General features: G+C 41.0%; 2 protein-coding genes across 4 annotated transcripts in view; one reads left to right on the plus strand and one right to left on the minus strand.

Moving 5' to 3' along the window:
• Positions 1–5,901, minus strand: part of CRLF3 (cytokine receptor like factor 3) — a 28,839-nt gene extending 22,938 nt beyond the window's left edge. For both annotated transcript variants that reach the window (XR_014561377.1, XM_083727672.1), the window contains exon 1: positions 5,707–5,901. Coding sequence is in view for 1 of the 2 variants with exons in the window: in XM_083727672.1 (XP_083583798.1) it covers positions 5,707–5,817 (111 nt within the window). In the remaining variant the exon portion in view is untranslated. The remainder of the gene's footprint in view (positions 1–5,706) is intronic.
• A 3,197-nt stretch (positions 5,902–9,098) lies between these two features.
• Positions 9,099–24,485, plus strand: part of ATAD5 (ATPase family AAA domain containing 5) — a 29,354-nt gene continuing 13,967 nt past the window's right edge. The window contains exons 1-11 of one of the 2 annotated variants that reach the window (XM_083727364.1): positions 9,099–9,407; positions 12,058–13,733; positions 13,906–13,960; positions 14,886–15,044; positions 16,616–16,742; positions 17,938–18,019; positions 19,285–19,466; positions 20,891–21,051; positions 21,280–21,424; positions 22,204–22,449; positions 24,129–24,225. In XM_083727364.1, the coding sequence (XP_083583490.1) occupies positions 9,345–9,407; positions 12,058–13,733; positions 13,906–13,960; positions 14,886–15,044; positions 16,616–16,742; positions 17,938–18,019; positions 19,285–19,466; positions 20,891–21,051; positions 21,280–21,424; positions 22,204–22,449; positions 24,129–24,225 (2,993 nt within the window). In that variant the 5' untranslated portion in view covers positions 9,099–9,344. The remainder of the gene's footprint in view (positions 9,408–12,057; positions 13,734–13,905; positions 13,961–14,885; positions 15,045–16,615; positions 16,743–17,937; positions 18,020–19,284; positions 19,467–20,890; positions 21,052–21,279; positions 21,425–22,203; positions 22,450–24,128; positions 24,226–24,485) is intronic. The other variant, XR_014561324.1, reaches the window with a different exon arrangement.

Below are 24,485 nucleotides of genomic sequence, written 5' to 3' on the forward strand. Positions count from 1 at the left end.
TCAAACAGCATATAAAATGCCTGGGCAAGAAAAAAAAGTATTTACAGTGGTACCTCGGGTTACATACGCTTCAGGTTACAGACTCCGCTAACCCAGAAATATTGCTTCAGGTTAAGAACTTTGCTTCAGGATGAGAACAGAAATTGTGCTCTGGCGGTGCGGTACTTCAGGTTAAGAACAGTTTCAGGTTAAGTATGGACCTCCGGAACGAATTAAGTACTTAACCCGAGGTACCACTGTACTTTAGGTCAGGGATGGGCAATCTGGGATCCTGCAAAGGTTGTTGCGAGTCCAACTCTTATAAGCCTCAGCCAGAATGTTCTCTAGAGTTCTAGATTTCTTCCATCAAGCAGACAATCACACAAGATGGTCTATAATACAGCCTCCTCCATTTCTATGAATTTATGAGCAGGCACTTGCATGAATGGGCAGTTGTGTATGAAGAGGGATGCAGAATGCAGAAGCAGAGTGGAGAAAAAGTAACATTAAGTGTGATTCCATCAATTGCGTCAGGGATCCTTTTTGCACTGGTGCAATACTTTGGCCAGAAAATGCAAGTACTGTATCTTATTCAGAAACGTTAATGCCAAGGCTAATCAGAGAACAGGATTTTGGTTAAGAACAGGATGCCATCTAAGATGCCAGCTTGCCCCGGCGTAAAAAACACTGCCTGCAGGCAGCTACATTTGATTAGAAGAGGCATCTTGCTTGGACATCTGGGGCAAGCAATAAGTGTCTCTAGGCTACAGCTCTGAGTTGGTTCCGTTTTCTCTTCTTTGGGCCACAAATGATGACCAAAAGCCCCTGTGGACAGGTGTTCTATCTAATATTGTGGACCAGTGAGTTACGTGGACTTGCTTGAAAACTTGGGTAACTATACTGCAAATTCATGTTTTTAACAGAATCTCAATACTAAAGGCTCCGTTGTCCCAGGATTTCTGGAGCATGTTAGTCACAGCTTGGACTAAGGAAGATTAGGCCAAGAACAAGAATGCTCCAAAAAGAACAAGATTATTCACAGTGCCCAATCAGAAGGAAGTCATTTTAAATTCAATGAGGCTGATGCCCAGGGACGTGGGGAGAAGGGTGCAGCTCCAGTTAGCTCCATGGCTGATCTTAAATCTCTCCAGTCCAAGTTCAACGTTATAACCACACTGGCCCTTGACATTCTTCAGGTTCAAATCAACACCTGGCCTTAAAGTCAACATATGGCTATCTCACTGCCTGAACAGCATCAACAATGGAAGTAACTACGCAGATCCACCTACAGTTGTTTGGATTAGAGAGATTAGATGCACAAATACAAGGCCAAATAGCATCTGGACTTTGCAGGAAACATTTATCTGGCACTAACAGAAGATGTTGGCAGCAACAGGCACCAAGAGTCTGAGAAGTTTTAGAGATAAGCAGTTGTAGTTAAATACTGCCTTTTCTGTGGTAAAGAGAGTGCCATGAAAATATTGGCTAAATGAAAGCAGTTACAGTGGTACCTCGGGTTACATACGCTTCAGGTTACATACACTTCAGGTTACAGACTCCGCTAACCCAGAAATATTACCTTGGGTTAAGAACTTTGCTTCAGGATGAGAACAGAAATTGTGCTCCGGCGGCGCAGCGGCAGCAGGAAGCCCCATTAGCTAAAGTGGTGCTTCAGGTTAAGAACAGTTTCAGGTTAAGAACAGACCTCCGGAACGAATTAAGTACTTAACCCAAGATACCACTATACTGGCTGTTGCTGAAGGCGCAGAACTAACAAGCCAACAAGACAGCAATAGACAACAGTCCAAGAAGTTTTGCTTTCATTTACCAATCAAATTCTGGAAGATTTCACTTCTGAAATTAATCACAGTTTAGTGTGTCATCTGAATCCTAAACTGTGGTTAATGTTTAAGCAAGGGAGCTTCATAGCACCCACCACCTAGCATGTCCAAGCTTTCCTTTTACATAAAGGAATCAGTTTTACTCAATCTGCCCTGATTATCCAACTGTGGGAACTTGAAAGACGTGCACATACATGCTCACAAAATTATGGCTTTGGAGCCAAAGCTTTCAAGAAAAATGACAGTGATGCATAATGCTCAAAATACTCCACTGCATCCCAAATGTTGAGGCTCGTGTAAGAGAAAGCAGAGCCACCAAGTTGGGTAAGCCTATGAAAGCATTTCAGCCACTATGCTAAAGTTCCCTGCTACATAGAAAAATAATTGAGAATGAGAGGAGCATAACGCTTTCAGAGCAATCACTCAGTCTTAGCCTTCCCCTGCCCTTGAGCCCCTTTAACCCAAATATCAACATGTGCCCTGATAACAACTCAAAGAAATCAAAGCAAGTATTCCCAATACAGTACTGAGCTTAAATATGCACACACAACACGAGGTTAAACAGAAGGCAAGACCAATAAACCAAATGTTAGAATGAAGTATGTGCAATACAGATTTCTCTCTCGCCTAAACGCTCACACCACCAACGCATGTTTTCAGCGTTGCTTACAGTGTGGCAAGCAAGACTGGCTGTTGTACAACCCTGTATGTAACAGTGGGCACTTTTCCAGATTGTACCTTGATGATGACACTGTTACATTGTTCTAGACATTTCCTAAAGCTGAAATTCAACACCAACTTCCTTGGAAGAAAATCCCACTCAAACTAACCCTTTGTATCCGGCTGCAGGTCTTGTCTGCATGCAAGAGGAGCCTAGCTGGAACAGACCACCAAAGATCTACCAACCAAGGAATTCAAGGAAGCTTGCCAGCCTACTTCCTAATAGCAACTGGTCTTCAGTAGCAAAGTGCCTCTGAACAGGTTGGTTTCATTAGGTGATCATGTATAAAAGACACCGATAGACCAATCCTCCATACTGTTGTCTAATCCACTTTTAAAGTCAAACAAGCCATTGGCCATTCCAGACACAAGCCAGTTCTGTGAATATTTTTTTCTAAATCAAAAACCCTTTCCTCACTGGGAAGGCGCTCCAAACCCTTATTTAACCACGCCACAACAAGGCAGCACATTCCGGATAGGTCAAGCAGGCTTTTGGAAAAGAATCAATGAGTACAAATCTGGCGTAGGAAATGGCAATATTCAAAAACCATCTGATTTCTGTTGCTGATCATAAGGGGGGCATTCTTGGACAAAGAGATTTCAAAGGGAGCTCCAATGTAAAGCAGATGGATTACAATTTATTAAGAGTTTCTTTTGGGTCTGTACAAAAACAAGAGTTTCCTGTCTCACTGCAGATATTAATTAACCCAGTATTGCCAAGTTGATTGTGTTTCACCTGTCACTTCTGCTATGAAGAGAAGGGTCACTGTGCTTATTTTTGCACACCTTCAAGCTTTTATTGAATTGTCCACTATCTGAATTTTTTGGGACTTAATTCCCCCCTAATCTCACCGATTACAATCCTCCTGCAAGCGGGGATAATATTTCATGCATCTGATGAAGTGGACCCTATTTAATGATAAGTTTGTTACTTCTTGCTGCCACACAAACTAAAACGGCTACCTCTGTGACTGTTACTACAGTGAGGTGCATATTCAGTGAAATTGCTTTTATAATTTATGCTTGTATTTTATATAATTTCAGAGTTATTTAATTAACCTGGTTCTAAATAGGCAAAAACGTCTTCAAACATTCGGAAGAGGTCAGCAAGCAGATCTAATATCTACTTAATTCCTGTCTATTTAAGACACACAGGAGCTGTCTGAGCTCATTAAAAATTAGCTCCTATAGGGGTCATGCTTGCAGTTCTTGATCATAATCAAAAGAAGCAAGAACTTTTCAAAATACAAAAAACAATGTGCAGCCAGCTACATAGATATCCATGGATGGAAGCCTCAATGGAGCCCCTTTGCAAGCTTCACTAGGAGCAAGAAACTCAGCTAACTCCCCCCCTCCCACAATAGCTATTGCTCTTAGATGCCAAACTGAGTCTTTGACCCAGGCAACATAATGTCCAGTTTTGCCCTTGGCTATGGCACAAGAGCACACTGATGATGCCTATTATTAATAATAATAAGTGGGCTTTTTGAACAGGAACTCGGGGCATCTTGAGTTCCCTTACCTTTAAAAAAAAAAAAATCAAATTATTATTATTATTATTATCATTATCATTATTATTATTATTATCTGTGGGGGCCGGAACGGACATACACCCTATACATGAGACCAAAATCCACCTATACCTGTAATCAATAAAGTTGTGGCCATTTCTGATCCATATCATTGTCTGCTCAAGTTCCTTAATCACATACATATTAATATTTTGCTACCACCTGCGGGGTGTCTATGTTTGTGGGGGGGGGGCACTAGGCCCATAATTAACCAACTAACTTTCAAGATGAGTTCCCCCACCTTTTCCCCAGGAAAAAAAGCACTGATTATCACCACCATCATCATCATTTATTAAATTTGTATACCGCCCTTCACCCAAAGATTACCAAGGTGGTTTGTGGCATGAAAAATTCAAAACGAGAACAACACCACAACATAACCAGCCGACACTATGCCACTTACCATTCCCCCCATCCCTTCTTTCCCCCTCCTTTCTTCCTACAAAAAAAAAAGATTCTCTTCTATCCTATTTCCCCTTTGTTTAAACCAGTTCATGAACCAATAACTTATACACTGACCACTAATAATGAACCATATGTTGTTATTACTCCACATTTATTATGCTATTTTTATGACATACAAATGACATGAGAAAACTTGGCATACTTATTTGCATAACATTATTCTTGTTTTATAAATCCCCATAAAAAGTTATTCAAAAAAAGACGAGAAGAAACTCAAGCAAGATTGGATAAAATTTATAGATTATGTCAAAGAACACTGTAAATATGTTAAAAAGAACACTGTAAATATGTTAAAAGATTAGCAGGATTGGTGTAGCATTTATGAAGTAATTTGATATCTTAGTTAAAAAATAAGAATTAAAAAATGAATTGGAAAAGAAATTGTATGCAAGGGGAAGAAATGTAAAAAAAAAAAAATGGAAACCAGTGGGGGGGCGGGAGAAGTCAGACAAGATGAATTTGGTGTCAAGATGAATGGAAAAATGTTGGTATCTGAAGAAGTGTGCATGCACACGAAAGCTTATACCCAGAACAAACTTAGTTGGTCCCTAAGGTGCTACTGGACACACACACACACACACACATATATATATATATATATATATATATATATAGTTGCAGGTTTTGGTATATATAGTTCTTGTTGTTGTTTAGTCGTTTAGTTGTGTCCGACTCTTCGTGACCCCATGGACCAGAGCACACCAGGTATATATATATATATATGGAAATATATTGTTTTAAAAATCTTGGAAATAATAATAATAATAATAATAATAATGTTATTAAAAACAACAACACGAAAAGAGAACAAAAAACACAATGCAAAAACCCAGAACAAACTAATAAGCCCCGCCTAGCAAACACGTTTAAAAGGATGTTCAAAAAAGCCAAAGAAATAGCTAGAGAGAGAGATAAAAACGTTCCCTCTTGGCGCCCTCGGGAGGAGCAGCAGCCGCGCTGCAGAGAAGGCGCAAAAAAGCCCTGTCAGGAGTAGAGAAGGAGCAATACCGAATTGCCTCGACCCTCGGCAGGGATATCTCAGCTGCAGCCTGAGAGGAGCTCTGCAGCGCTTTGCAACACCTCCCGGTCCACCTTCAGCTACTCCACCCGCCGCCCCCCGCCCCCGTTACCTGCTGCCGGGCCAGCTGCAGCCCCTTCAGGCGCTGCTGCAGCTCGCGGCGGTAGGTGCGCGCCGCCTCGACGCTCTCGCGAGCCTCCAGCAACAACGCCTCCGTCTCCATTCCGTCCCCGTCGGCGGGGAGAGAGAGAGAGAGAGGCTCGCAGGCCGCGGGCGGACCTACTGCTGGCAGTGGCCTCACACCCGGAAGCGGCCCGCATCCGGGCACCCAGCGCCGTCGGCAGGCGCAGGAAAAGGGCGGGGTTCGGGGGTTCTCCCCGCCCCTCTTCCCCTTCTCCTCTTCCTGGCCTCGCGCACCCTTTTTTTAGGCTCGCTTTCTCTCGCAGAGGCATCGCAGGGCGGGGGACGGAGAGGAAGTTGAGACAATGGGTAAATTAAGACGGGAGTCTTAGTTACTTGGGGTTTTTATTTATTTATTTTGCTATAAAAATGTTCAGTGATGCATGCATGCGGCATGCAATGATCAATACATTGACTGAGTTCAAATTGTAAATACAGTGGAACCTCAGGTTACATACGCTTCAGGTTACAGATTCCGCTATCCCAGAAATAGTGCTTCAGGTTAAGACTTTGCTTCAGGATGAGAACAGAAATCGTGCTGTGGCGGCGCGGCAGCAGCGGGAGGCCCCATTAGATAAAGTGGTGCTTCAGGTTAAGAACAGTTTCAAGTTAAGTACGGACCTCCGGAACGAATTAAGTATTTAACCTGAGGTACCACTGTATGTTTTTTTAAGCATCACTTCCTGGCAAATAGAAGAGGAAGAAATGGAGGCAGTGAGAGATTTTTCTTTCTTGGGCTCCATGATCACTGCAGATGGTGACAGCAGTCACGAAATTAAAAGACGCCTGCTCCTTGGGAGAAAAGCAACGACAAACCTAAACAGCATCTTCAAAACAGAGACATCATTTGCCGACAAAGGTCCATATAGTTAAAGCTATGGTTTTCCCAGTAGTAATGTATGGAAGTGAGAGCTGGACCATCAAGAAGGCTGATCGCCAAAGAATTGATGCTTTTTAATTATGGTGCTGGAGGAGACTCTTGAGAGTCCCATGGGCTGAAAGAAGATCAAACCGATCCATTCTGAAGAAAATCAGTCCTGAATGCTCACTGGAAGGACAGATCGTGAAGCTGAGGCTCCAATACTTTGGCAACCTCATGAGAAGAGAAGACTCCCTGGAAAAGACCCTGATGCTGGGAAAGATGGAGGGCACAAGGAGAAGGGGACGACAGAGGATGAGATGGTTGAACAGTGTTCTCGAAGCTACCAGCATGAGTTTGACCAAACTGTGGGAGGCAGTGGAAGACAGGAGTGCCTGGCGTGCTCTGGTCCATAGGGTCACGAAGAGTTGGACACGACTAAACAATCTGGTCCATGGGGTCATGAAGAGTGGGAAACAACTAAACAATATCTGGATTTACAGTTCTTGATGGGAAATTATTCAAAACAATATGGCACTTAAAAAAAAAAAGCTGACAAATTCTAGGGATCAAAACACATTTGGCAGCTGAACATGATGTTCATCTATAATAGACAGATCATCGCAACTGAAAGTGTTTTTATTTGCAATAGGCTGTCATGCTACTTTGTTGTGGTATTTAAAAGCTGGTTTACATGCTTGGCAACGAATAGTGTTGTTTAGCTGCAGAAATTGCACCCACCTTTACTACTGTGTTTAGAAATTGTTTCATTTCATTCCTGTTTTTTGTATATATGGACATTTTTAGAAAAAAAGTATACTAATGCAACTAGTACCACTGTGAATTTTTTAGCCATTCTGTTCTGTTATCACCAGTAATGGGGAGAGAAATACCAGCCACGCACCATACATATAAAACATACTTAACACACTTTTTAAGGCATGCCATTTCCCATGGGTGTAGCCAGGATTTTTGTTGGGGGGCAGATCAGCCCCAAAAGTTGTTGAGCTTTTTGGGGGTAAATCATGGGTTCAAATCTCCCATTAGGGGAGGCAGGTTTTTGTTGTGGGGGCAGGTTTCTCTGGCAGAAGATATAGAAGCATGATAATTCGCACCAACAGGATAAAGAACAGCTTCTATCCATGGGCTGTTAGGCTGCTGAATGAAAAGATAACAACAGGGCAACTGACTTTTGGGTTTGGTGGGTGTGCATCAGTAAACGAGGGGAATTAAGACTAAGAGAGATGAGTGGAGGGGTGCTCATGTAATCTCACAGTATACAAGTTGTACAAGTGACAAAAAAGTATTTCAATTTCAATTCAATTCCAATTTCTGCTAGGGAGTGGGTCAGAACCTCCTTTAATTCAAGATTGATGTAGGTAGCCGTGTTGGGCTGATGAAGTTGAAATAAAAAAAATATAAAATAGTCCAGTAGCACCTTAGATACCAACTAAGCTTATACCTAGAACAAACTTAGTTGATCTCTAAGGTGCTACTTGGTGGGACGCAGGTGGCGCTGTGGGTTAAAGCCTCAGCGCCTAGGACTTGCTGATCGAAAGGTTGGCGGTTCGAATCCCTGCGGCGGACTGCGCTCCCGCTGCTCGGTCCCAGCGCCTGCCAACCTAGCAGTTCGAAAGCACCTCCGGGTGCAAGTAGATAAATAGGGACCGCTTACCAGCGGGAAGGTAAACGGCATTTCCGTGTGCGGCTCTGGCTCGCCAGAGCAGCGATGTCACGCTGGCCACGTGACCCGGAAGTGTCTCCGGACAGCGCTGGCCCCCGGCCTCTTGAGTGAGATGGGCGCACAACCCCAGAGTCTGTCAAGACTGGCCCGTACGGGCAGGGGTACCTTTACCTTTACGGTGCTACTGGACTATTTTTTAATTTTTTATTTCGCCTCCTTTATTTCAGTATTTTTAATGTTTTTCTATACTTTTTGAGGATTTAGCTAAGCTACGCCCATGCCATTTCCCCCAGAGAATTGTGGGAACTGCAGTTTTCCCCCAGCACAGAACTACAATTCCCAGCACCTTTAATAACACACTTTACAGTTCCCAGGATCTGATTATTATTATTTTGAAAAGTCATTCCTGCATTGCAGGGGGTTGGACTAGATGACCCTTGGGAGATCCCTTTCCAACTCTACAGTTCTATGTGCGCCGGACGTGCTTTAAATGCACGGTGTAGGACCTGTCAAGGGAGCTCCAGCCGCCGACGAACTGCAATTCGAAAAAGCCGCGCGTGCTGCTTTTTCCTTCGAGAGAGGCCAAGTTCTCGCGAGAAAACAGAAAAGCAGGAGGGGGGGCCTGGGGCGCGATTCCACCCCCCGAGATAAGTCGGGTTCCCTTTACGTTTGGCTGGGAGCAGCTCACGTGACACGGGCGAAGGTTGGGGGGAACGAAGGCGGCTGCGCGCTCCCCTGTCACGTGAGCTCCAGAGGCGTACGCCCCGCCCCTCCGCAGCCGCGGCGCTCGGAATCCCTCCAGCGCGCGCTTTTCTAGTTCTGTCCGATTGTTGTCTGGCGCGCGAATTTCTGACAGGATCTCTCTCTCTCTCACCGCGTCTTTCCCTGTCCCGGCCGACCGGCAGGCGGGAGTCCAAAGGCGGCCTCCGTCGATTGAGTGCCTGCCTCCTTCATGGCTCCGAGGACCTTCCTCCGCTGAGCTGAGAGGCGAGAGAAATCGCCGGCCGTGGCTGAGGGAAGAAGGCGGATGGTGGGGAGGGTGGCCATGGCCGCCGAAGCTGCGGCTGCCTCAACCGACGGCGACGTCCAGGTAAGAGAGAGGGAGAGAGAGGCCGAAGCTCCTTTTCCCTCTGGCTTCGCGGACTTAGTGCGTGTGCAAGCGAGTGAAATGGGCTTGGGAAAGGGATAGGTGTGAGGCGGCTCCGCCTGTGGGCGAGTTGCAGCTGTCAGAGCCAAGGAGGAGTGCCAACTCGAATAAAATGTTTTTTTTGGGGGGCAGATAAGCCAAGCCCCACATGATCGATCATATGACGTGGGTGCACGCACACCGTTTGAATGTCAACGGCCGTCAACTTTGTTTTGGGGGGGAGGGCTGGCCCGGCTCCCTTAAATATTTTATTTTATTAGAGGTCAACCCCCAGGAGTTGGCTCCTGTGGCAAAGGTAAAGGAGTCAGGGGTGCCAACTTTTTGGGCTACTTCGTGCCATGCAAACTGGCTAGATTTTTTTCTTTTCTTTAATAAAGTTTTTTATTGATACAACAAGAAAAAAGAAAAAAAACACAAATACCAAATTACACACAAGAATAACCATAGACACATAATTTTCTTAGCAAACAATAAAACATCTATTGGTCTTAACACTAAAGACCCAACCTCCCGTCTATTCCATATTTCAAATTCATATTACTGGCTAGATTTTTTTCATTGTACAGTACTAAGTTGCTCTGGGTTGCCTTCGTCAAGATAAAGCAACTAACAAATTTTAATAATAATAATAATAAATGTAATAATAATAATATTAATAAATAATAATAATAATAATAAATTTCATTTATACCCCGCCCTCCCCAGCCAAGACCGGGCTCAGGGTGGCTAACAACCAATAATAAAAACATGTTGATTAAAATACAATTTAAAAAACAAGATTAAAATACCACATTAAAACATTAGGATGCAGCCTCTTCACAGGAGGAGAAAGGAAAAGAAAGAGGGGGAGGGAATCAAACTGATTTTAAGCCAAAGGCCAGGTGGAACAACTCTTGTCTTACAGGCCCTGCGGAAAGAAATCAGATTACAAATGTAATAAGTAATAACAATAACTTGAAGAAAATATCCCCCCATAAGCCTCAGCCCGTGTCATTGATCGCATTGATGCTCAGCACTTTCACACCATTTGGATGGCGATGCTCATCAACTTTATCGGGGGAAGCAGCCCCCTCAGATATTTATTTATTTATTTGCCCGTAGGAGTTGGCTCTTGTGAAAGCGGTTAACCATCTTATTTTCTTTTTTAAATAGCAGTCTTGATGTTTTTCTATTTACCGGGGTGTGTGCCATTAGGCGTGTTTTCACTTCCCACCCCCATGCAAATTCTAAACGTTTGAAACAGATTGGTGGCTCAAGGTTGTCTCTCATAGCCTGATGGGGGAGATCTGGAAAAATACCGCCTTTTACTGTCTCAGTGGGGTCGGTGAGATTTCCATTACAGATTTCTCCTCCATAATTTTATAATAGTCTTGTATTTTATTCAGTGAACTTCCCTGAGATCCTTTGATGAAGGGCAGTAAATAAATTTAATAAATAAATAGAATAAAAATAAACGTGTAAGGTACACACAAAGGCAGGCATGAGGGCCTTGGTGAAAAACTTCATTTGTGATGCTGTTGAGGGTGTGTGGTGTTAAACCGGTTTAGCACCACATTTTTCTGTCCCCAAGGAATCTTGGGAATGGTAGTTGTGGGTGAGAGGGCATAGCGGCCTGTCCCAGAGAAAACATAGCAACCTTGCAAGGGTGCATTATGTGATTGGTTTGTTGGTTCAGAGAAAATATGTGTATTTTTAAAGAAAAAATAACCCCAAATGTTTTTCGTTAGGGAATATTTTTACAGTCACAGTCTAGCTTAACTGTTAAACATCCCACTTGGGCCCTAAAGCTCGGGATGAGGAGCAGTTCCATTTGGCTGACCTATAGTGGGGATGTTGAGAGTGCAGAAGTACCTGCCAAAGTTCGGGTATATATTTACATTGTCTTTTTTTGTTTTGCAAGCCTGACTCAGTAGTTGAGCTCTAGCCAGAACCTGAGCTTCCCAGGTCTGAGCCCAATTTTGTATTCACGGGCTAAAATAAAAATAATACCTGGGATCTTCAGAACGAACAATAAAGTTCATGTCAGTTTAGAAAGGAGAATGTTTGTTTGCTATTAAATACAGGCAGCCCCTGTTCATACTGGGGTTACATAAAATCACATATAATTGAAACCCATAGAAAAAGCCCGCAAACATCTCATTCCGCCTACACACCACTCCTGTTCTGCCCTTTTAATGATATTTCAGTGAAATCTTTATAACATTTTTGTGTCACTTCCAAGGTCACGTACATATTGAACATGCATGAGGGGCTGCTTGTATGTTTTTTAATAATTTGTTATTTCATTCAACCCAGTCTCATAGGTGACAGTATTCTTTAATAATATGTCCAGCTTAACTGCTTCTGAGGTAGCATACATAGATCATATTTTATTTTTATTTTGCCTTTAACAATTAACATAGCTTTACCGATTAACATGGTGCCCCATATTTCTTTTAAAAAGAAATGTGTGAATGCAGTTCTTGTGTAATAAGCATGACAAGCTTTTTAGACAATTTGCATTCTGAATAACAAATAAGAAATAAACACGAGCAATTTTAATGCTAGCTAAAGCTGTTCATTTATACAAAACCACTCTGCTTTTCCTTTATAGCCATGTAAGAAACGGAAAGAAGATGATCCTTCTATAAAAGCAATTACAAAATATTTTTCACCATTAGGAAAAAATGTTGATAAAGTGTTGTCACCACCGAAGTCCAACAATATAATGCATTATTTTAAAAGAACGTCCCCCACACATGAGAATATTGCTGCACCTGTAACAGAGATGAAAAGTAAAACAGATAGATCATCCTTGGAAAATTCTTCAAAGGCTTTATCAAGGCTCAAGAGGAAAGGAAACAGATGTAATTTAAATAATAAATTAAAAGATATTAAAAAAATTGGGCATGACCCTGTGATAGAAATTAATAGTGATGATAGTAGAGAAGTTCTCAGTCCGAGAGAAGAAGACTCTAAAAGTAGTTTCAATAGTCACAGTGTTCCCGCATTGGTTGGCCCTACAAACCTGGAAGAAATGTTAAATGATTGTAGTAAACACCGTCTCAGTACTGTTGACGGGAAACATGAAGAAGGAATAAAGAGTAACATAAAAAGATTAAAGAAACGGAAACACAAAAATAAGGTGTACTTGCCTAAACATTTTTCTACTGAAACACAACAAAAAGATAATAGTAGAGAAGTTGATAATAAACAAGGTATATCTATGAGTAAACCAGAAAATGAAAGCATAGAAAATATTATGTATCCTGAGACTAATGCACATGAGACACCACTTTTAAATGATTGCACAGTTACTGTATCATTTGAAGACTTTCTAAAAAGCCAAGGTGAAAATAAAAGCCATCAAATTCCTGAAGCAGAAACAGCAGATAGTCCCACTGCATCCTGTGAAACGGTGAGCTGCCAAGTTGCTCAGCAGCTCCCACTTAAGAAAGTAACTGTCCTTGCACAAATTCATTCTGTGCCTCCAAAATCTCCCTCTTCTAGGAAAATAGCCTCTATCTTTTTAAAGCAAAAAACCAAAGCAGCTAGAAGACAAAGCAGTCCACCAGCCTCAGAAGAGATGTATGCTGAGCAAATTACACAGAAGCGAAAATCAAATGTGGTGATAGCAGAAGAAGAGTTAGAACTGGCAGTATTAGAAGCTGCAGGTTCCGAGAGCATGAAGTCAAAATGCACTGCAGAAGAAAGATACCAGTTTATGAAAGCTTTTAGACAACCAGCATCTGATATGGTAAAAAATGGATCTAAAAAAGGACCCAGTAAACAGAAGGAAGTAGAAAAATCTTCAAAACACAAACTGGAAGTGGAAGAATCTGAGGATGTTTCTAATAAAAAACTAGGAAATGAATTATCATCTGATTTTGTTGGTAGTGATTCCCATTGTAATACAGTTAAAAAAGATCGTACCAGAGTAAGAAACAGCAAGCTCAGCAGGAAAAAGATGACACTAAGAGGAGAGGAGAAAGATTTAAATACAAACAAAAGCCTGGACCATGCTGCTGGGGAAACCACTTCAACTGAAGCAGAAAGCAAATTGTCCCCCAAAAAGAATGGATTGAGAAGAAGTCCACGGCAAAAGAAAAGCCAAAGTTCCATAAATATTACACCAGAAAAAGCAAGGTTTTCAGAGACTATTGATGACAATGCATCAGATCCTATTACTGTACAGGCTTCTACTCCCCAAACAAAAAAATCCTTTAATAAAAGTGCCTTGTATAAGGCTGTGGTGATTACTGAACCCTTTGATTCAACGAGCCCAATAAGGTAAACATATTTTTAGAGTGTAAGTAATTTTTGTTTAAGTACCTAAACTCTATCTAGAGACGGTAGCTCTGAACATATGCAGCTTTAGCACTTTGCTGTTTATCCCAAAACAGTATTAAGGAGTGGTTTTTAATAAATATATAACAAGTGGGATTTTTTCCCCCCCATACAGGATGAAATTCACTCGAATTAGTACATCTGAAAGATTTACGCAACAGAGTGTGAAGGTATTGTTTTGAATAAATTCCACTGTAATTTGAATATGAAGGCCCAATAGAATGAAATATACTAGTGTAAAAAGTTGTTGCACGCCCTTAAATTATGCACAGAATACTTTGAATGATATTATTCTTCCCCCTCAAAAGTAGAATGTAAGTAAGCATTGTACTACCTCTAGGTGTTCTTCCAACCTCCTCACTGTATTTAGAGTGTAATACTGAAACCAGTAATTACCATCTTCATTACTTGCAATCTAAATTTGAAAATCAATTTGAAATAAAGATGGCGTTATAGACCTGTTGAAATTAATGGACTTCAAGCACATTGATTTCAGTGGGTGTGTCTATGACTTACATTGCATATCACCTAGGATTTCCTGTTCTGGCTTTATGTTTACACAAATGAATGTTGAGTGTGAGGAGGACAAATCTGGAACCTCTTTTGATCTTTGTGCATGTCTAGGTTTCTGAGGGAAATTATTGTATGAAAAGGCCCTTAATATATATCTGGTATACACTTTAATATACTGGCATATACAATATTTCTTTGTTCATTGAAGAACAGTTTAATATAATTATGGAATTATTTAAAAAAATTACAACATGCACAGCTTTTAAATATTTACCTGGATTAATAGATTTAAATATAGCACATTAGATTGAACAGTGCCTTGGTGAGCAGAAAGGATTTCTGTTCATACAAGGCATGGTGTATGATTTTCCCGGGTTTCCCCCTACCTGCTGCAGCCCCATGTCATTTGCCATGCTATTTTGGAGAGTCCCCCAGCCCTCAGGAGCAGGGGTTTTTTTGTGGGGGTGCTTTAATGAGTAGGAGGAATTGGTGAAGAACATTTCCACCTTTGCATCTTTAGATCCAAGCCACAGTGTGCATTGGCCCTTGGCCCATTAATGATTCCTTTTAATTTTACTGTAGATGAACAGTATATCCAAAGCAAAGAAATTGGTTGAAAAAGCAAAGGCTTTACAGCATAACAGAGCAACGAAGATTACTGAAGAGACATTACCCGTGCCTCTGCGACGCTCTTCTAGACAACAGGCCTTGACTGAAAAGAAAAAGTCACAGAACACAGAAGTAAGTCCATAAACTCTAGCTTACCATATATATGGAATCAGCATTGTTGTTAGAGTTCACTTGCTTTAAGCAACAGTTTGTCTTTGACCTGTTCTCTATTCTGTAGTATAAGGGGTTTGAAATGACTTGTGGTGATATTGTAAACTTGTAGTTTACAATATGAATTTGTCTGAAAACAAATTTTTAAAGTATCTGTTCTAGTGATAAAGTAGATGAGTGTAAACCAGGGGTCAACAAACTTTTTCAGAAGGGGGCCGGTCCACTGTCTCTTAGACCTTGTGGGGGGCCAGACCCACCCCCTCCAAAAAGCCCCCCCCCCCGCCTGGGCGGTGGAGGCAGCCTCTGCGCCACTGCCACTTCCTTCCTGCTTGGCCGCTTCCTCCCTCTCGGCCGCCTCAGTGGAAAGGAAGGGGTGGCGCCCAGAGGCGTCCGTGGTTTCTGATTGTCTGCAGGAGCTTCCTGCAGCCAATCAGAAGCCGTGCTGCATTGTGGAAGTCAGTCTCCACGCGGTGAGGCCTTCACGCCGCGCCTGTTTAGCACGGGGACTGACTGAGTGGGCAGCAGGGTCTGCAAGGTTCACGGGCCAGATTAATGAGCCCGGTGGGCCGCATCCACTCCACGGGCCTTAATTTGCCGACCTCTGGTGTAAACGCTGACAGTCTCTTAGATTAATTTTATGAATAACTGAAAATTGTTTGCTCTCACTTTTCAGCCATACTCCAATAAATGCTGATGATCACATTTTAGGTGATAGTGTTCTTGAGTATTTGCTATAATAATATAACATTTCCTTAGGTTATGAAAAGTAAGCAGAAAGTGTATAGTTTCTTCTAACATTTTCAGTGAACGAATAACATGGTTTCTATAAAAAATGAACTTTTTGTTAACTGTACCTATGCAGTGTACTTTCTTGATCTCTCACTAGTTGTGTTCTACACAAGGGAAGATGAGAAAGGGAAAGTGGCTTGTTCACTGTTACCAAGTGAATTTAATGCTGAACTTGAATTGAGCTCAAGTTCCACATCCAGCTGTGCATTAGTTTTTGCATACTACACTGAGTAGATAGAGAGGGTCATTTTTATTTGATGTAATACTGACAGACGTTTGTATGAAATACAACTGTTCATTTGAAATATAGTAGCAGCCAGTACCATAGAAATATTGGAACCAAATGCAAGTTGCTAGAGCTTATATTGTTACTTAGTATCATGTCTTTTGGTTTGCATTCATTTATATATATATTTTTAAAATGTTGTGCACTACCCTAGAATTTTCTGATATTTTAAATAAAATGAAATAAATGTCTGGCAAACTGTAGCGTATGCACAGAGCTCTATAGAAGCATGTATTTTTGCATTCTCCTCCTTGTCAGGGACTATGCACTGGGGATGTGTGAGTTATCTAACAGTGGCAAGAGCTTTTTCATGCAGGGCTCCATAAGCACAATAAAATTACTTGGGGTGGGTGGGTTGGGTTGTTTTGATTTTGATTATGTATTTTGTGGTTTTATATTTTGATTTTATTCTGTGAACCGCCCTGAGATCTGTAATATTTATCCTGTTTGTGTTCAGGATTCAGTGATTTTTCTGGATTCAAGTCCTGTTTCAGAAAATGTGAACAAACCAAAGAAACTTCGAAACTTGAATGATGTATTGGGGAAGAAGACTGGAAATGTGAAGACAGCTATGAAATCAAATGGTACCAAATGTTACTTACTAACTTTCCAATTTCTAGCCCATACTTCAGTTTTTCATAAAACTGAGATAGGTTACAATGATAAAACAATTCACAATTTAAATAATAGCATTTTAAAGTCATTGTAGCAAAAGCAGGTGGACACTTCTTCAATTTTCAACTCACTGCATTGTGTTAGGCACTATGTGGGCTGCTATAAAAGCCTGGGGAAAGAGGTACGTCTTCAAGTGGTGTCAAAGGGTAAGTAATATCAGCACCAAGCCTAAGTTAATAGGAAGGGCGTTCTACAGTCAGGGTGCCACCACAAAGAAGGTTCCTTGTCCATGTCACCACACAGTGTCCTTCACTCAACATGAGATGAGTACAGTATTAAGCAACTCTCAAAGAGCCAAAATATATTGAAATGTTGGAGATCTGTGATCTCCCATCTCTTTATATGTTTTTGAAAAGCAGCCATGGGAGTTATTTAGATTGGGACCATGATGCTAGGGGCAAAGTTTAGCCCTCTCAAGCTGCACTATTTGCCCAATGAATATAGCCTCAGTGGGTGGGGAGGTGCATGTTATGTGCCCCATTGAGGTAATACTATCTGGATTTTGTGTGTTACAGATATAAATAACCCTGTTGGTTGTATTCTCCTGTTGGGGGGTTTAGTATCAATTTTACATGCATAATGAGAGAAATGCTTATGCAGATTGTCAGACCTTAAAATACAGCTAAAACACGTTTATGAGCAGATACTAAACAACTAAGTTCACAGGAGTTTTGTGCACTGTTCTGAACTCCACATTCCTAATATTTTTTCCTAAAATTTGTAACATACTTCCTTATACTATAAATCTGAAAATGAAATTGTTTGCTTTTTCTTAAATATATGCTTATTCAGGTAGCTGAATACTGTTTTGTGGTGACAAATTATTAAGATTTTCACAAACCTAGAGAATATCTGTCCTATGACTGTAACATAGAACCATGGAATTCAGCTAAAATATACATAGTTAATATATCTTCATGGAAATTAAACAGTATACTTTTAAAAGCATTTTTGTAATAATTTAAGAATCTGAGATATAGTGTCCAGTGAATTATTATTGTGGTTAATGTGATGTATATCTGTTCCTTCCATAACTTCACATTGCAGCACAGAGTTAGGGCTGTATTAGTGCCTTGCTAATCTGGCAATATTTTACTTTTAAAGGCAAAGAGAAAGTGTCTTCAGCAATTAGGAAAAAGGTCCAGAAGACTACAGATGCAGCAATTTATGTTTTGGATGAAAGCAGGTTAGTTTGTCACATATATCCTTGTAGTAATTTACAAAGCCCTGAACAACTTAGGTCCAGAGTACCTCAGGGACTGGCCAAACCCTTCTATCCAAGCACCATCACTGTGATCATCTGTAGGAGCATCACTGCTCATTCCCCAAGCTGGTGAGGCTCATTTGACCTCAAGAAACTGAGCCTTTAAGTGTCATTGGCCCAGTATAATGAAACACACTGCCAATAGGCACCTTCTGTTTCAAGTTTTAAATACCTACTAAAAACATTTCTATTTCATCGGGCTTATGCAGGCAATTAAGAATTCCATATTTCCATAATAGCTGATTTCAACTTTTTAATATGTCATTTATGTTATGGTTTTATGTACGATTGTTGTAATCTGCTCTGATACTTTTTATGACTAGAAATGAGCTGTGTGTGTGTGTGTGTGTGTGTGTGTGTGTGTGTGTGTGTTAATGAATGAGATGGAACTGCATAAATCCACACCCATTTTTATAGAACCATGAGCAACATAATGGAATGAATGGACTGTTCCCCTAGAACTGGAGAGACCCAGTTTCCAACCCCTGCTCATCCATGAAGCATACTGGGTGACCCTGGACGTCCCCTTTCTCTCAGCCCAGCTTAATCTTACAGAGGGTGAAATGTGGCGGTGTGTTTCACTGTTTTCATACCTGAGCCCCTTGGAGGAGAAGTGTGTTAGCATTATTAGTACACAAGTGGAAACTTGGTGAAAGGGTTGTCTGGTGCAATGCAACAAGCAAGGATGCAGCATAAAGTGGGTGGCAGGAGACTTTTGACGCTTCTTCTCAGAGCTGCAGGCTCCAGAGAACAGTCAGTAATTGTAGGCAAGTAGTGTTTGCCTACAATCCTGCCAACCTAGCAGTTCGAAAGCACATCAAAGTGCAAGTAGATCAATAGGTACCACTCCAGCGGGAAGGTAAACGGCGTTTCCGTGCACTGCTCTGGTTCGCCAGAAGCGGCTTAGTCATGCTGGCCACATGACCTGGAAGCCGGCCACTAAAGCGAGATGAGTGCCGCAACCCCAGAGTTGGCCACGACTGGACCTAATGGTCTGGGGTCCTTTTACCTTTACCTAGTGTTTCGGAGAAGCTTTCCTCCCATTACTGATCTTATCATTGTAGATTGTGGTAAGTGCTCAGGAATCTTCGGGTTCTCTTGAACAGTTCCAAAGCCTTTGCTGCAAGGAATGCAAAATAATATTAAATACTGAAGCTTATCTGCTTTTCGTTGTCACTTACACCTAGTGATCAAGATTCTGAAAATTCTCAAGATGGCAAGCAGTTCAAAGCGAAACGTGAATTTTTAATGAGTGGTTTGCCAGAGTCTTTAAAAAGGCAGATTGCAAAGAAAGCAGCAGCATTGGAAGCATATTCTTCAGTTAATTCCTCTTTTCGAACAGTGGTCCATGTTCAGCAGAAGGACTGTGGTGAGTATTGACCTCCTGAAGTTCTTGCAATGACTGTACATTATTGGAGCTTTTGCCTTAAAATAACGTTTATTGACTTTTTGTTACTACAAGAGACTAACAAATGTTTGGGTGGCATAAATTTAGATGAGTTTCATAAAACTATATTCTGTTTGGGCTTAGGCCAGAAGTGACTACCCAGGCTTGGGGCCCCTGGACCCTCCACTGTCCATCAGCTGTTCAGTAGGAACCAGCTGATAAGGGAAAAGGCTTTGATATTGAGCAGAGTGTGCAATTACAGATTCTTCTTCGACCAGTATACCGTATCTGCTACAAGAAGATCAAATCAAGAGGGGGAAATGCTTCAGCAAGAGTGGTAGATTGTCTTTCTTTCAAATATGAGAAAAAAACATCCACACACTTTGCTATTGCATGCATGCGTTTTGGGGAGATGCAGTTTTTGAAGTTAGGGACTCTAAATAGCTATAGGGCAGGGCAGGGTTTGTAGCTCAACTGTGAATTGACATTTGTGTTATTTTACAGGGATTGAGTCATGTTTACATTTTTGAGCGGTCAGGGCAGGTAAAGGATGTTGGACAGCTTTTTTTAAAAAACCCAAGTTTTACGAAATGTGGAGAAAAGGAGAGATGGAACTTGACTTACTAAGTTATGCCTCTGTCCCCATGAGGAATAGCTTTCTCTGTGTTATGTGACTGTGTGTGCATCTACCACTGGGTGCAGGTTCTGACAGCTTATCCTGTTATAATGTGGTTCTCAGCCTAGACACTGTTCACACTCCTAGCTTAGAAGATGATTGCCTCTTACTTTGCAGGAACTTGAAGATGAAAAGAGCAGTGGGAATGGTGACTGCCTCTTTCATAAGGAAGAAGGCAGTGACAAAGACAAGCACTAATTTAGTCCTTCCTCTGCTCTCCTCTGCCCCAACTATAGACATTAATGCTGTTAAATGTTCTTTTTAATAGTTGGGAGAAATAGCATACGATCAGATAATTTTTTGTGCTTCCCTAGAGATGTATCATATTAGAAGGAGAGTAGCTGTGTAGAAGAGCCATAAGATATAAAATGTTAAGGACAGCTTGCGTTAGAGCAACCTAGATATAAAGATGCACCCATTTTAAGAAGCAGATATTGGTTTTTTAACAGCACATATGGGACTGCAAAGTGCTGACAGTGCATGCCAGGGTAAGTGGATCACTGGTTTTAGTTAAAGGGACTACCTGTCAAGTTCTTTTAGTTCAAGTGTCTGAATTCATTTGAGCCTGAATTCATCCTTTTTGTGCTGCACTGTCTGTAATGCTCTTTGCAAGGAGCCTGGCTACTATCAACAAAGAGTTTTACCAATGGGTGAATATTTTTCTATAATTTATTCCTTGTTACCTATTTCTAAAACCCCGCTTGCTAATTGAGTCTTTATTCTTCCATAGGATGTTTGATGTGGAGGTTGACACCACCCTCATCACCTCTTCTAACTAATCTGAGAGAGGTGAATTCTGAAGTAACTGATATTGCAAAACTCACTTTTCCACTTGGTGAATTTTCTGTGTTAAAAACACAGCCTGACAGTACTGATTCTCCAATTGTTGTGGTTAGTATTTACAAATCTTTATTGCCATGATGGCTTTCAGTTCATCTGTTGTTATGAAAGCTTATCATTTTGTTTTTATTAAACTGACATGTAGCAGCTTAATGTTTTTTAAATCCATAGAGCACGTGCTTCCCTGTGTCTGTTAGTGTACTACTAAACTCTGTTTTCTATCTTCAAAAATATTAATTGGGTATAAATATATTGTGTTGGTTTTTTTTTATTTTATAGTCTTCTGGATGGCGACCAGCTTTTTCTGAAACACAAAGGAATTGTTTGTTGGAGGAGATTCAGTCTTCCAATGCCCAGTTTCCTGTGAAACGGTTTTTTCATTTGCTGTTGAAAAAGCAAGCCGCTTACCAAACTCCTAAACAAGGTTAGCAAGTATATGTAACTGACATGTAAAATTCAGGCATGGGCAGCAAGTAAATTTCTAGCAGCACAATCCTAAGCATGTTTGCTGTTAATTGTTATTACCACTGCAGTCCCTTCCCCTAGAGGTGGCAGACCAATTGGAGGCCTGGATATATTGAAGCATTTTTGCTCAGAAATAAAGCCTGTTTGTTCAATGGAACTTACTCACAGGAAAGTATACACAGGATTTCAGCCTAGGCGACTTAAAAGATCTTTGCTGAAGTCTGTGCATGCATGCAAGCAGAGTCTTTCTTTAAGCAAGTGGAGGGAAAGAAATTGTTGAATTAATAATTTGATTTGGAATACAAAAAAGGGAGGTTCGAGGAGGTCCGAGAAACAAGTAAATGAAAAATAAGGAGATGAAAAGATTAATTGTTTTTAACAATTTTTGTTGGATATTTTTTCTTTTTTCTGTTTTTTCTGTTTTTTTATTTTTTGTAATGTAAAAACCTTAATAAAAATTATTATAAAAAAAAGTAGTGGTAGTGACAGCACCCCCCCACTTCCTCATGGGCGTTGCTGCTCCACAGAGATCTTCAGGTAGTGGGGCCATGTCTTAGAACATGGGGTTGCAGGGGGGAGCTGGAAAAACCCCACACTCTTGTGGAACACAGTAGTTTGCATATTAGCCAACGTGACTAAAGCCTATTTGTCTAGATTAGTTGGTGGTGGCAAGAGTAAGAGGTGCTAGGAATTGTTCACTGGTATGACATGTCGCATGTTTTGTTTTTCTTTGTCTAGCAAAGCAATGTGAAGCTGTTAGCCCTGGGACAAATGCAGACTCTGACAATCGAAAAGCAACCAAAAGAAAACGAAAAGCTGAAGATCACAAATCCAAAAGAAGGAAACAAATTGGAAAAGCAGAGATTAAATTTCCAGACCAGGTTCCATGTGAAAAACAGACTGGCTTGGAAAACATAATCCCCGTAATAAATTTAGATGAGACAAAAGACTCTGAACTTGGATCAGAAAGTAGTTTTGCTTCTGGTAACTTACACTTTATCCATAATATTTTAGAACATATTAAGCATGGCTGTTGTGATTAAGAACATAGTTCTTATTTAACTAGATGTGGAAGTGAATCCATTCTAAAATGGCTACTCTGAAACGTCCTCAAATTAATACATGTTGTGCTCAAGATGAAAAATTCTTTAAAAAGGTAAAGGACCCCTGGATGGTTAAATCCAGTCAAAAGTGACTAAGGGGTGTGGTGCTCATCTCGCTTTAGGCCGAGGGAGCCAGCATTTGTCCACAGAAAGCTTTCCGGGTCATGGGGCCAGCATGACTAAACTGCTTCTGGTGGAACGGGACACTGTGACGGAAGCCAGAGCACACGGAAACGCTGTTTACCTTCCCACGACAGTGGTACCTGTTTATCTACTTGCACTGGTGTGCTTTCAAACTGCTAGGTTGGCAGGAGTTGGGACGGAGCAATGGGAGCGTCGATTTGAACTGCCGACCTTTCGATCAGCAAGCCCAAGAGGCTCAGTGGATTAGACCATAGCACCAACGGTGTCTTTAAAAATATATTTATATTATAAATATTTATTGCAAAAGCACCATATTTCAATAAACCTGTTTGCATATAATTCGCTTTGTCTTGCTCCTGACATAATAAGTGAGTTTATATATTGCAGCTAAATCCTGAATCCTGAATAACCGCTCTGATAAGGGCAGGGGGAAACTATATTTTTCCAATAAGTTGGGATTGACATTCTGACTGCTGTTAACAGAACAGTGACATTTCAAAGTCCACCTTATCAGCGCAGTCCTCTTACGTAATGAAATAATATATTTAACAGGTTCTTCAGAACCTCATACCCTGTTTTTTTTATGACAATTGTTATATGGATATTTGTGAAGTTACAGTCTATTGATTCACAGAGAACCTTATTGGAGCACAGCCCAGTAGACCTAAAAGGAATTAATGTACTTTAAAAAATAAGCACCATGACTTTACCAGCTGCCTTCTCTATGAGTGAAAAAAATGCTTTTTATGGTCTCTGGAAGCAATTGTTGGGAGCGGGGCACTGGGAGCAGCATACAGGAAGGGGAATCTATAATGCACACTTGCTTTTTGCTTCACCATTGGGATCTTTGAGTCTATTCTACTGACTTATGGTACTATTTTATTGTAAGTTAGATTGCTGATTTAAAAATGCAAATTATATATTCAAGAGTGTCTTAACCATTTGCCTTTAGTTTCTTGCAAACATAAAGCTGTAACTTTCAATCCAGTTATTTTCAAATCCACTTATTCTGAAGCCTTCAGGGTTAGTAGCTTGAGCATTTGTCTTTGCGTTTATGTTTGTCAAAGGATCTGATAATCAGTAATACCGATTAATATTCCAGTATCCTGTGCTGTCAATTTGACAGTTACTTCTGTTGAAAATAGTAGAACTCCCTTTCAAGTAATGCATCTGAGACTGAAATGTAAAACATTCTATATAATGTTGTAGGGTGAAGCTACAGGGAGGGTCCCCCCTTAAACCGCTGCAGCTTTGACCTATAAATATTGATCACAATTTATCTCACTGTTTCCATTCTGTAGGCCAGACATTTGGGCTAAAAACATCTTCAGAAAATTAAATAATAAGTCTTAGTTGTTTCTGCTTGGGGTAATTATTAAAATAGGTAATTTCTGTGTTCATATTCATCATCTGCAGATTTTGCAAATGAAGATGTGCTCTGGACAGAAAAATACCAGCCACAGCACTCCAATGAACTTGTAGGAAACGCTGCTGCAGTTCAGAAACTACACAGGTTAGAAACTGTTGAATTTCTTGTATTTTTTTTTTAAGTACTTATTGCAGCAACTGGGTTTCCCTCCAGATTTTTGTGATATGTTTTGCTAGTGTCAGGGAACTGCCATCGGAGGGACAGGTGGTGGACAGGCTCCAGGAGAATAGGAGAGAATCTGCAGCAGAGGAAGGAACCAGCAGGGGGAGTGCAGGAGTCACAGCGGAGGGGAGGCTCTGGGATACTTCTAGTGAGAATAGCGAAGAGGTAACAAAACCCCCATT

The sequence above is a fragment of the Podarcis gaigeae genome (assembly GCF_964106915.1).
Source record: "Podarcis gaigeae genome assembly, chromosome: 2".
Taxonomy (NCBI): Eukaryota; Metazoa; Chordata; class Lepidosauria; order Squamata; family Lacertidae; genus Podarcis; species Podarcis gaigeae.